The 12,992-nt window shown below is 35.0% G+C and overlaps 1 protein-coding gene across 1 annotated transcript; it reads left to right on the top strand.

Moving 5' to 3' along the window:
* Nucleotides 1–608: 608 nt before the first annotated feature.
* LOC132286774 (cation/H(+) antiporter 18-like) lies at nucleotides 609–5,946 on the top strand. The gene is made up of 4 exons (XM_059789158.1): nucleotides 609–885; nucleotides 2,103–2,351; nucleotides 3,349–4,350; nucleotides 4,472–5,946. Exons 2-4 carry the CDS (start codon nucleotides 2,157–2,159, stop codon nucleotides 5,675–5,677), a joined length of 2,403 nt encoding a protein of 800 aa, XP_059645141.1. The 5' UTR covers nucleotides 609–885; nucleotides 2,103–2,156; the 3' UTR covers nucleotides 5,678–5,946.
* The last annotated feature ends 7,046 nt before the right edge of the window (nucleotides 5,947–12,992 follow it).

The raw sequence follows: 12,992 nt of genomic DNA, 5'->3' as shown, positions 1-12,992 counted from the left end.
TTATATGGTATAATTTAACTAAGAATATACTCTCGTATGCTTCTTCATGCAACAAAATAATGTTACTAATAACTCTTATCAAATAAGTATAATATATAACTAATATTTTTATTATTATTTTTCACTATAAGTCTCCTTGACCAAACTATAGAGCTAAGACCTAAAACTGCTATAAAAAAAAAAAGTGAACCAATAATACAAACTTATAGTTAATGCAAATTATACTTTTAAAAAACTTAATCATATCTGTATATATTTATTCTAATAGTTAATGCAAGGGATTCTTTCAAAAACTTATTAACGAATAAAAAATTTCAATTATAAAAAAAAAAAAATAGTTATTTGAGGGTCAAATCTAAAATAGTATACCTAATACGCTATTGATTTCCTGAGAAACCTAATTAAGCAAAATAAAAATAAAATAAATAAATCTTAATTAAGCAAAAATTGGGACCGACCAGAATATCCGAAAACTTGGATGACTAGTATGGTTAGTAGTTTCATTATGCTAAGACTAGTCGTATAATCCTATCGAGAGAGATGGTAATTAACGAATGTTATACTATTATACAATTGGGGCTTTATGGTCATAATAAATCATTTCGCGGTTCTATAAATATGGAACAATGTAAGGCTTTACTCGCCACCCGTCTAACCACTTAATTGTGTTCTCTCTCTCTCTGTCTCTATTGTCCATTCCTCAAACTTAGGAACTTCTCTAGTCTGAACGTATATGCACTAACCCCTCTCTCTCTCTATCTTTTTCTCTTTCTCTCTCTACACTAGTTTGAAAGAACAATACAGAGAAAATTCCATGCAAAATTTGATCGAAAACGAAGTTGATCGACTACCCATCAAAGAACTTCCAAGTTTTATCAGATTCAGGTGACTCTCTCTCTCTCTCTCTCTCTCTCTCACACACACACACACACACACACATATATATATATATGTGCGTGTGTGTATGCATATGAAGGAAATTGGTTTATAATTTTGGAGATAACTTGAAATAAATTTTAAAGATTTAATTATTCAACAGAATGAAATTTTGATGATTTTGGGGAGCCCAAATTGGCAGAGAAAGTGTGATTTCTGGTTTTTTGATCTCATTATGGTGAGAAAACGTGGCAGGGTTGGTAAATTTGATGGGAGGTGGATGGGTATTCTTGTAATTTGAGGAAGCCGCATGCAATTTCAGGAGTTGTTTCGGGTGACTTCGTGGAAATGTGAAGCCACGTAGCTGCTGGTTTTGAATTGAATTTTTGTTGAATGACATAAATGCCTACGCCTTCTGCGCAATTTTTCAAATTTTTTTTTTCATATTGGGGCCCCACAAGTGGAATTTTCCTATTTTTGGGCACGCTCATGGAAATTACCTGCAGTGCCTGGTTGATCATGAAATACAATCACAGGCCTAATTCTCTCTCTCTCTCTCTCTAACACACACACACACACACAACACACACACGACTTGAGGTATGAATGGCAGAGTTGATATATATGATATATTAATATATGTATATATAAATATTATAGTTGGATTAGAAATTGGCTTACTGTTAAATTATAGATTGTGGTAAGGAAGTTCTCCGGTTACCTGTATTGATAGGTCAGAGGACCACCCTGATTATGCATTTACATTTAAATAAGGAGATTCAGATTTCATAAGCAGGACAGCACATCTTTTTGATACAGAAAACCCCACTTTTCAGCTATATATCATTTGACCTTTTTATTTTATTATTATTTAAACTAACAGCTTTCACAATCCAGATCTTCTTCCTTTATTTTTGCTATCTTCTGGTTAATTTGATTAGGAGACACCAAATTTCTTGGAAATCTCAGTCATAACACTCACAATAAGAATTATAATAGTTCTCCAAAAATATATTGAAGTTGAAAAAGATTTGGTAACATGTTTGTTTGTAACTCATATATAATAAAGATAAATACTTTATAATATGGGCTTTTAATGTTGGAGCAAAGTGTTGCAAGTTGCTAGTCAATAAGCAGAAACATTAGAGCTAAAAGAGTCGATCTTTTTTAGTGCATAGGGCTTGGAATTTCTTGTCTGATTGGGATATGTTGATCACATAATGCAGGAGTTGAAGTGAGAATTTGCAGTTTCTGCTTTCTTGGGATTGTTCTGGTTTAAAATGGCGTCGAATACGACGGTGACATGTCCATCACCCATGAAGGCAACATCTAATGGAGCCTTCCAAGGGGACAATCCTCTTGATTTTTCACTTCCTCTAGCAATTTTACAGATATGTCTTGTAGTTGTTGTCACGCGAGCTCTTGCATTTCTTCTGAAGCCATTAAGACAGCCTCGTGTGATAGCGGAGATTGTTGTAAGTTCTTAAGTCCTCTTCGTTTCTTATAATTCGAGTGCAGTTTCGCTTTGCTTTGTTACGATGATTTTTAGACTATATTATGGTTGCCACAATGCATTGGAATCCATCTATGTAATATGTTGTATGCATCTGCATTATTCCTTCGATATAACTGCAAGCAAAGAGATTTTTCACTAGGATTGCCCCTAATTATTATTATTATTATTTTTTGGTGGGTTAATTGTCTCTGTTTCATTCTAAGTTGTTGTCAAATTTTGATTTTTTTTTTTGCTTAAACAAACCTAACAACTTTGACACACAATGTTTGTCTATCAATATTAAACATCAGGTCTTTTCAATTAGGCCTTTTCAAATAGAGGAGCCAACCACCAAACTAGAAAAAAATAACACAGTTCAAAACGATTCAAGAAGATCCTAGGACTAGATTTGTTTCAAGGCAGGTTTAGACTGGTGAAATTTTGAACTCATAAAAAATATATCACAGGAGACAATATATTCTTTATAGTACCATATAAAAACAACAATTGTATATTATTACTTCTATGAACTTCCAAAAGACTTGGAAACTCAATATCTTTTTGTTTGAAATTTAAATCTCGGTAATTTACAAGTTACGAAACAGTGATTGTACCATTCTTTAAATTTTTATTTTTATGAGAATACATGGACTTCCTCAGCTCCAAGCTTAGAAGCGACAACCTCAACCAATGTATGTTTTCTTTCAAATGAGTGAAATACAAATATATAATTGTTTTCCTTGCATTTGTAGATGCTAGATAAAAAATACTATGTAGCTTAGCTGGTAATGACTAATTTTTTTTTTTCAACTGGTAATGACTAATGAGTGTTCCTACATGTTAGTACCTCAAACACACTTTGTATACCACTTGCCAAGCACAGATGATCTGAATTTGAAGTATCACGAAGAATATAATTATTATTATTATTTTTTTTCAGTATGTAAGAATATAATTTCTGTTGCTCTTTTTGGCAGGGAGGGGTTTTACTTGGCCCATCAGCTCTAGGTCGAAATGAAAAGTTTCTGAATGCAGTTTTTCCAAAGAGGAGCCTCACAGTATTGGATACTTTAGCCAATCTTGGTCTCCTGTTCTTTCTGTTTCTTGTAGGCCTCGAGTTGGATCCACGGTCCCTTCGTCGGACTGGAAAGAAAGCTATGAGCATTGCCCTTGCAGGCATTAGCGTACCTTTTGCATTAGGAATTGGTACATCTTTTGTCCTTCGAGGATCAATTTCTAAAGGTGCAGATAAAGCCCCCTTTCTTGTATTTATGGGGGTGGCTCTTTCTATCACTGCCTTCCCTGTCTTGGCTCGTATCTTGGCTGAACTCAAGCTATTAACCACTGACGTTGGTCGAATGGCCATGTCCGCTGCAGCAGTCAATGACGTGGCTGCGTGGATTCTACTTGCTCTTGCCATTTCCCTCTCTGGCACCGGCCGTTCTCCCCTCATTTCATTATGGGTGTTCCTGTGTGGCACTGCTTTTGTCATTGGTTGCATACTCGTTCTCCCACCTATCTTCAGATGGATGCAACAGCGTTGTCCTGAGGGTGAGCCAGTAGACGAAATGTATATATGTGCTACTTTAGTTATTGTTTTGGCTGCGGGTTTCGCCACTGACTCTATTGGAATTCATGCCCTCTTTGGGGCTTTTGTGGTTGGAGTTGTTGTCCCAAAGGAAGGGCCTTTTGCGGGCGTACTTGTGGAAAAAGTAGAGGATCTGGTATCTAGCCTGTTCCTTCCATTGTACTTCGTTTCAAGCGGATTAAAAACTAATTTACTCACCATTAAGGGGCTTCAGTCTTGGGGTCTTCTTGTTTTGGTTATATGTACTGCCTGTACTGGGAAAATTATAGGTACTATTGCGGTCTCGCTTTGGTGCAAAGTGCCTTTTAGAGAGGCTGTTGCTCTGGGGTTTTTAATGAACACTAAAGGCTTGGTGGAGCTTATTGTCCTCAATATTGGGAAAGACAGAGGGGTGAGATCTTCTTTTCGCAATTAACAATTAGACACTGATCATGCTTGATTACTAGTCTTATTTTATTTGACTCGTGTGTGTGTGTTTGCATATTTACTAATTTAAGTGATTGATCTTGCAGGTATTGAATGATCAAACATTTGCCATTATGGTTATGATGGCTCTCTTCACAACCTTTATCACGACGCCTCTAGTCATAGCAGTATATAAACCAGCTAAAAGGGTGGGCGATCCTAAATACAAGCACAGAACAATTCAGAGGAAAGATCCAAGTTCTCAGCTCCGAATGCTGGTATGTTTCCAGAGCAACAGGAACATCTCCTCTCTGATTAATCTCATTGAGGCTTCTCGTGGGACCGAGAAGAAAGGACTTTGCATCTATGCAATGCACCTTATGGAGCTGACTGAAAGGTCATCCGCTATACTCATGGTCCACAAGGCAAGAAGGAATGGACTGCCCTTTTGGAACAAGGGAATACATTCTGATGCCAACCAAGTAGTTGTTGCTTTTGAAACTTTCGAGCAGCTGAGCCGAGTGTCCATTCGTCCAATGACAGCAATCTCACCCATGTCTAACATCCACGAGGACATCTGCGGAAGTGCAGAGACGAAACAGGCTGCAATGATAATCGTCCCATTTCACAAACATCAGAGGCTGGACGGACAACTGGAGACAACTAGAATGGAATTCCGGTATGTCAACAAGAGAGTTCTTAAGTACGCACCGTGTTCAGTTGGGATCTTAGTTGACCGTGGCCTTGGTGGATCCACTCATGTGTCCGCAAGCAATGTTGACTCTGTGATAACAGTCCTATTCTTTGGGGGCCGCGATGATCAAGAAGCTCTTTCTTATGGTATGCGCATGGCTGAACATCCTGGTATCAATTTAAGAGTCGTTCGTTTCATGGTAGGCCCCAAATTTGTTGTTGAGAGTATTACGCTTGACATGGAGAGCTATGGTCCTGAAGCAAGGGCAATGGATGAAGATTTCATCTCCGAATCCAAGGAGACAATGTCGAAGAACAACTCAATCAAGTATGAAGAGAGAAATGTAAGTAGTGCTACAGAGACAATTGAAGTGATTAAAGAATATAATCGTTGCAATTTGTTTTTGGTTGGAAGAATGCCGGAGGGTCAGTTAGCTGCAGCTTTGAATGGAAGGAGCGAGTGTCCGGAATTAGGACCATTAGGCAGCTTCTTGAGCTCACTAGATTTCTCAACAGCAGCATCAGTTTTGGTGGTGCAACAGTATCACAGCCAGTTATCTGAGCATTCATTGGCTACACTGAAAAGTGACTCTTCAGAGAGAGAGTATGAATCTGAGTGATTGGCTTTCATCTTTTAGGATTTGATCTCTGCTTGTACAGTGTTATGTAAGAAAGTGAAATAAAACAAATACTAGGAGAAGTTATGTTACAGTGATTTCTTTAGATATACAAAAGTACCCGTGCCAAACACACAATACTTGGGTACGTATTACATGGCACGAAATATGTGCTAGGCATGTCTTGTGGGGCATTTCCTTGCCAAGGATATTAGGAAATTCAAGTCTGCTGTATAATTGTACATAAAACTCAAGTCTTATTGCTTTTGTAATATCATTGCTTCGATAGGAACTGAAGTTTCCATGTTAAATGTTGTAGGTTACACAGAGACACCATTTATTGAAAAGATGACTATTTGCCTATATCTTTGTGTCCTTTGAGCTTGGGGTGTGATATTAAAAAAAATTATTGATCAAGTAACATAGAGTAATACAATAATTACTGATCAAGCAACACAGTTTAAATTAATCAAGTTCTCACAACATGAGTTTATGAATTCCTTACCTGGATATGATTTTCATTTTTTTTTTTTGTTGTAAACATAAAGAAAAAGTGGCCAAAATAAGGAATATGTCAAAGTGGCACAGACTCATGAACTGATTGAAAATTTTCTTCCAATCCTAAATCTAAGCCACCGATTTGGTGCTCCCAGACATAGCAATAAAAAATTTCTGTTTTTTTTTGTCCTTGCAAATAACATGCTCACTCGTTTTGCCCTTATAGGAGTCGAACCCTAATCCAAATGTTGTTTTCTCTACCAAGGCCATATTGTGAGTGTGTGGTGTCGGCGTTTGTAACAACTAATTTTTTTTTTTTTTGGTAGATTATTTTGCCCTTACAGGGGCCAAATGTTGTTTTCTATTCTCCCCAAATGGAGAGGTTGAGTGTTTAAGCCCTACCACGGACCATATTGTGAGTGTGTTGTGTGGGCGTTTGTTTGAATTTTCATGAGAAAAAAAACCCCTAACCTTTCAAACATCCAATTATGTAACAAAATGTTCATTTTCTTTCTTTTTATCATTGGTGGCCCTAATTTTTAAATATGAGAAAAGGATCATATTAATTTGCACCAATTGACTAAAATCAGACTCAAAATTGATGTTTTCATGCTGGACAAATTGAAAATTTTCCAACATTCCACAAAGCGAGTGATTGCATTAATCATAGCGATTCAATATCATAATCTGACTTTTCCAGTAATTTTCTACTAATGATAATTTGTTGCCTCTCCAATACTGACACGGCTAATTGTTGCATTCAACAATCTTCTGGTCTCTCTATTGAAGCGTAATTAACTTCGTATTTGGACCAGTCTTCAGAGAAAAATAGTCACCAAATTTACAATATTTTCGTGGATGCTCATCTCTTCATGTGACTAAAGCTTTTATCCAAATCGTCATTGAATACATACATGGGATTAAGAAAATGTAATTATTATTTTTTATAATAAAAGTGACAATTAATTATTACATGGCATAAAATAATACATTGAATGTATCAAAATTTCAAAAGATTTGTCTACTTATATAGAACAGCTCAATTGTGGTCAGTCACGTTAGGTTCGCTTTTTCTAATGTCATTATGAAATTAAATCTTGAACGTCATGGCTGAGAGGCAGATGGCACAGTTCAAAAGAATCTTGATTTTGAGATATTTCACATGTAAATGGCGATTTAAATATGCGTTGATTTGTCAATCATAGTTGACCTTAACGAGTCCTTCTCTCCCCAGATAACTATTTTTCCATCTACTAATTTATTGTATCTTTTTAATAATTGTGTGTGATATAATAATAATCATGATTTTATGCATGTAAATTGTCATAATTGCTACCATTCAACCGTAAGTAAAATATGTGAATTGGATAAATAAAGTTCAACAAATATTCTTTTATTAGTAAGGATAAGTAAGATATATAATTCTAATAAGCTGAGTTCAACAAATATTCTTTTATTAGTAAAGATAAGAATGGACTCCTTTGTATTTATGCGTTTTTACTCCCCTCATATATGGAAAGAAGCATGTGCGATGCACTTGAATAAAAAAAGGATGAAAGTTAGAAGAGGGTTTTTAGAAATTTTGCATCCTTAGTTAAGGTCCAGTTGAATTTGTAACCCCCTCTGATAATTGAGGGGGGTTTTTTAAAATAAAAATAACCCCCTCTGATAATTGAGGGGGGTTTTTTGAAATAAAAATAGTCAAGGGTTTAATGGAAAAGGGTCAAAGGGGTTTTTTTGGACTTTGCCTTTTTAATAATTGTGTGTTTTTATATATATGTGTCTTTTTCTCACTACAAATTAAGTCTAATCTGTTTATATTTTTTTTATAATTATTATTTTTTAATTATATAATTAATGTATTGAAATACTATTTGTAATTTTAAATATTAATATATATATATATATATATATATATATATATATATATATTTGTTTATTTTGGTGTCGATAATTAGAGTTGATTGGCATTATAAGATTCTCTTGAATTTTTTTTTTTTTTTTACGTCATTCGTGTTGATCTTGAGCACGCTACTTCATTTTGCATGGCTCAGGCGAAGCTAAGATTGTAGGAGTACCAATTTTTAATATATGCGTGTGAAATGTATTGTGTGTACGCTCGTGTGTTTCGATCAACTGTCCAGTTGACAATCAAGTAATGAAATGTATAGCAAATTAGTCTACTTTGAAAAATCAATCATGCACATGGTGATAATTTTAATGACTACTTTCTTTGTCATTGCATAAAAAATTGTACCCTCTTACCGTCATAAACAAAGAAAATATTATAATATTTTTTTAAAATATCTCACTCTTTCTTGTTCAAGAGGTTAAAACAATAGTTAAATTATAATTATAATAAGCCTCAAATTTAATGGTTAACAATTTTTAGTGATTAATAAAATTATAAAAAGTGTATATATATGCGTCGTTTTTTTTTTTGGGGCATTGTAGTTGGTAACCTAGTATTATAGTAAGCTGACTTTATAACTCAATGCGTGAACGTAAACAATTGTTGAAGAATATGCTCTCCATTGCATCATTACCCACAAAGGGAAAGCTAATCATAGGCCGAAAAAATAAGTTCGAGTACGTACCCATTCATGAATAATTCAACAAATCTATATTTAAGGAAAAGCAAGTCCATTGTACTTTCCCCAAAAAAAAAAAAAAAAAAAACACACACACAAAAGAAAAGAACACCCATGTCACTTGAATACTTGATACAAGTCTAACCTGGTGGTGAATTTGACTGTGATCCCATCCAAATTCATTAGCTGATGTGTCTCTGATTGTACAATTGGAAGTTTTTTTTATTTTATTTTATTTTTAATAAAATAAGTAATAAATAATTCATCTGTCAATGTCAGGGTAAATTTTGTTGACAAATAGCTACGCGGTGGAACAATTGTTCGCTCCATTTAGAATACAAAAATATTATTTTACCTTTTAATTTTTTATATATAAAATTATCCTTGTTTGTGGAAGAATGAATATTAATGTTATTTGGTATATTGTGCAAATTTTGGAAGAATGTTTATTTGGTTTATATTTCTAATTATGAGTTTTCAAATTTTGAGTTAAAAATAAAAAATAAAAATAAAAATAAATTAAAAAAAAAGGAGTTGAAATTTAAACGAAAAACTTAAATGGGTGTGGAAGCTAGTGTTTGGAGAGACGGCATGAATATTAAATTTTGTTATCCTTCAAAAAAAAAAAAAAATGGGAGGAAAGAAAAAAAAAATACTGCATTTTTAATACCAAATTTCCCTTATTTTTATTAAAACAAAAAAAAAAAAACAAAAAACAAAAAACAAAATTTATACAAAAAGATATTACTGTAAATTCATTAAAATAATTTTTTTTTTCATTAATCAAAACATAGCTTATATAATTTGAATTAACTTGAATAATGATCTATTCCATAATTTTATTTTTTAAAAAAAAAAAAATTTAAATTAGTAGATGTAGATAGTTGAAATCGGGCACTTCAAAATCTACCAGAGGCATTGAGACATCTGCGATGATCTATTTTATTTGCTTACTAAACTTCGATCACAACTTCTATAAATTTTGTATCCCTCCATATCCTTTCTTTTTCTTTCAAAATTTTATACCAAACATAATATACCATTTCTCTGCATTACCGTTCTTCCCTTTTCTTTTCCTTCCACTTCCGTCCGACCAAGTAGAACTGGGAGTGTTTTGAGTTTTAAGTCATTGGGCCTATCAAGTTTTAAGTCAACAATTGCTACTTTCAATTTAATATTTGATCCAACTTTGTCAACTCATTTTACAAGTATTGATTTGGGCCTTATAATCCAATTGCTTTATTCATGTATATTAATATGTTAGATTAAGAAAAGATCCAATACGTTATGTTGGAATTGGTTTTTCTTCCTTTTAAAAATGAATTCTCATTGTCATTTATAACTATAAAGTATAATGCTAATGGAATGAAATGCAAGTGGGAATTGAATGAGAATGGAAATGAAATAGAATAGTCATTCTCATTCTATTGTTTGGTTGTTAAATATGAAATGTGTAGGAATTGAATGATAATAATCATTCTAGTATTTGATTGGACCAATTTTAAATTTAAAATATAATAAATTTCTAATTGAATTCTCCAAAACATCCCTCTTAGTAACAAATATATTAAATTAAATTAACTAAATGATATTCTCTAATAATTTTTTAAAATTAAATGGTGGCAGTGGCGGTGGTGGATGGTGGAAAATGGTAGTAGTGTAGGTGGTGGTGTGGGAAGGCGGAGGTGGTGGCAATGGTGAAAATTGGTGGCAGCAGTGGTGGTGGAAGGTGGCAGTGGTGTTGGTGGAAGGCAGTGGCAGTAGTGTGGTGGTTGTGGTGGAAGGAGATAGTGGTGTGACTATGGTGGTAGTGGAAGGCAGTGGAAGTGGCGGTGGTGGTGGAAGGTGATGACGATGGTGGTGGTGGTGAAATGTGGTGGTGATGGAAGGTGGTAGAAGGCGATGGCGGCATTGCTGGTGGTTGTAGAAGGCGGCGGTGGTGGTGAAAGGTGGCTGTGATGGTGGTGAAAGGTGGCTGTGATGGTGGTGGAAGGCAGCGGTGGTGGTGGTGGGCTGTGGCGGTGGTGGAAGGTGGTGGTGGTAGTGAAAGGTGATAGCAGCGGTGGTGGCAGTAGTGAAAGACGATGGCGGCGGTGGTGGTGGAAGGTGGTGAAAGGCAATGGCAATGATGGTGGCGATAACGGTGGTGAAAGGCAGCAGTGGTGAAAGGCGGCGGCGGTGGTGAAAGGCCGTGGCGGTGGTAGTGGTGGAAAGTGGTGGGCAATGGTGAAAGTTGATGGTGGTGGAAAGCAGTGGTGGTGGTGGTGGTGGTGAAAGGTGGAGATGATTGTGGTGGAAGGTAATTGTGGTTTTTGGACTTGGAATGTGAGGATGTTTTGGGAAGTCGATTTTTTAAAATAAATTACTTGGGAATGGAATGGCTATTCTATAGGTTTAGTTGTGAAATGAATTTTCATTCCCAGGAATGAATTTTCATTCCAATGGAATGACCATTCTCACTTTAAGTTGTATACCAAACAAAGGAATGGTTGGAATAGATATTTCATTTCATTCCATTCCTCCACACCAAACGTAGCATAAGAGTAAATTCTATTGACTCCAACTATGATCAGATTGATTTTGGCCTCCACTAAAAATTAAGAATAAATATTGCCGAATCTACTGAGAGAGAGAAAGATCTCCCCCTCCCTAAATAATAATAATAATAATAATAATTAGCCCGTGTTCGGGCTCTAGACGAAAGGTTACTTTGTCCCGTTTATAATATGAAAATACTATTTTACCATTATATCTTATATTATATACAAAATTATCTTTGATAGTAGAAAAAATGTTGATGCTTATTTGGTTTAATTTTGTGAAATTTAAACTAATGTTTATTTGATTTATATTTCAAAATTTTAAGTCACATAGAGTAAAAATTTAAACGAGAGTGTGAGAGCAGAAGCGCCACAAAGCGTGAGTTCAATTTGAAGAATGAAAAAAATGAAAAGTTCCAAGTTAATTTGGATGGACAATCTATAAGAATTCTGGGCATGGCCCATGGAGATCCAAGTGAATTTGGATCATTTTGGAGTTCCAAGCCTGCTTTGCTAAAGGACCATCATTGCGCCTATCAAGACTCTTTAAAGCCAACCATTCTTAAGTTTCATCTTTTAAATTTGAGCCCAACTTTGTCTAGTGATTTTTCAAGTATTGGGCCTTATAATCCAATTTCAGTCCAATTCTATATTATTCACTCGGCCTTAAAAACCTAGCAACAAGTTCATTGGTTGTTCTAAGCAGCCTATACTTCTACATTAAAATCAGACTTTTTCCCAACAAATTTACCTTATGAGACATCCATCCAAGCAAGCTACAAGTGAAAATATTAGAGAGGGTAAAATTAAATTTTAAATATTCATGTCAATTTTTTTTAGACCTATTATTGGTTATATTATAAATAAAATATCAATATATATATATAAAGTAAAGTGCAATAAACCCCCTTCAACTATACCCCATGTGCAATTAACTCCCTTCAACTACAAATAACCCCCCTCAACTATGGTCTTGGTATAGTCTTAGGACCGAGAATGTTTTTCAGGTCATTTCTAGCTACCGAAAATTGGAAAAGTCTAATTTACCCTTCATAAAATCACACTGAAGAAAATAAAATGCCTGTGGAAGGAAATAGTTATTTAAAAGACTATAATGCCCTTGACTGATGGTTGGACCCAATCCCTACCAAACATGCCCTAACGTCTGTAACAATGGTAAAATACAACTCTTTCTCCATTTCATACAATCAATCTGGACGCCGATTGCCTCTCCACCACCACGCTGAATCAAAGATCAACTCTAACATCACCTACACTTTGAGACCCAAAATCACAATTGGGACAAAAATTTGATGACCAATTTTCAGCGTCGTTCTGCAATTCAACCCAATCAAGCAAGAACACATACAAATCTTCATGAGTCCATGACCGCCACCTGCAATAACCTAACACCATCTCAACAGTCAAATATCTCCCTATCTCACACGCACACGTCTGCAATTCGCTATCTTTCCCCTCTTATCACCAACAAGAGATTCGATTAGTCGGCGATATTGTCGGCATCCGAAGAACAAGAGCGCAGAGAGGGAGCAGTGTTTATATATATATATATATATATATATATATATATATATACACAGCTCATTTGATGCTTGTGACCAACCCTTCTACATTAGAACTGAAGGGTCCACCGAGATTGCCATCGCCTACCCAGCAACGGTGGGTTCA

Source organism: Cornus florida, unplaced genomic scaffold (assembly GCF_030987335.1).
Source record: "Cornus florida cultivar Cherokee Brave unplaced genomic scaffold, ASM3098733v1 CherokeeBrave_3.0.0_Hap2_Chr11, whole genome shotgun sequence".
NCBI lineage: Eukaryota > Viridiplantae > Streptophyta > Magnoliopsida > Cornales > Cornaceae > Cornus > Cornus florida.
Note: the sequence above shows the minus strand (reverse complement) of the source record. Positions and strands in the feature narration are given on the sequence as shown.

Bases quoted from the DNA above. Each gene is read 5' to 3' on its own strand.
- LOC132286774 (XM_059789158.1), top strand. From the start codon at position 2,157: ATGGCGTCGAATACGACGGTGACATGTCCATCACCCATGAAGGCAACA. The intron at 2,352-3,348 runs GTAAGTTCTTAA...TCTTTTTGGCAG, and splicing joins GTGTGATAGCGGAGATTGTT to GGAGGGGTTTTACTTGGCCC. The intron at 4,351-4,471 runs GTGAGATCTTCT...TTGATCTTGCAG, and splicing joins ATATTGGGAAAGACAGAGGG to GTATTGAATGATCAAACATT.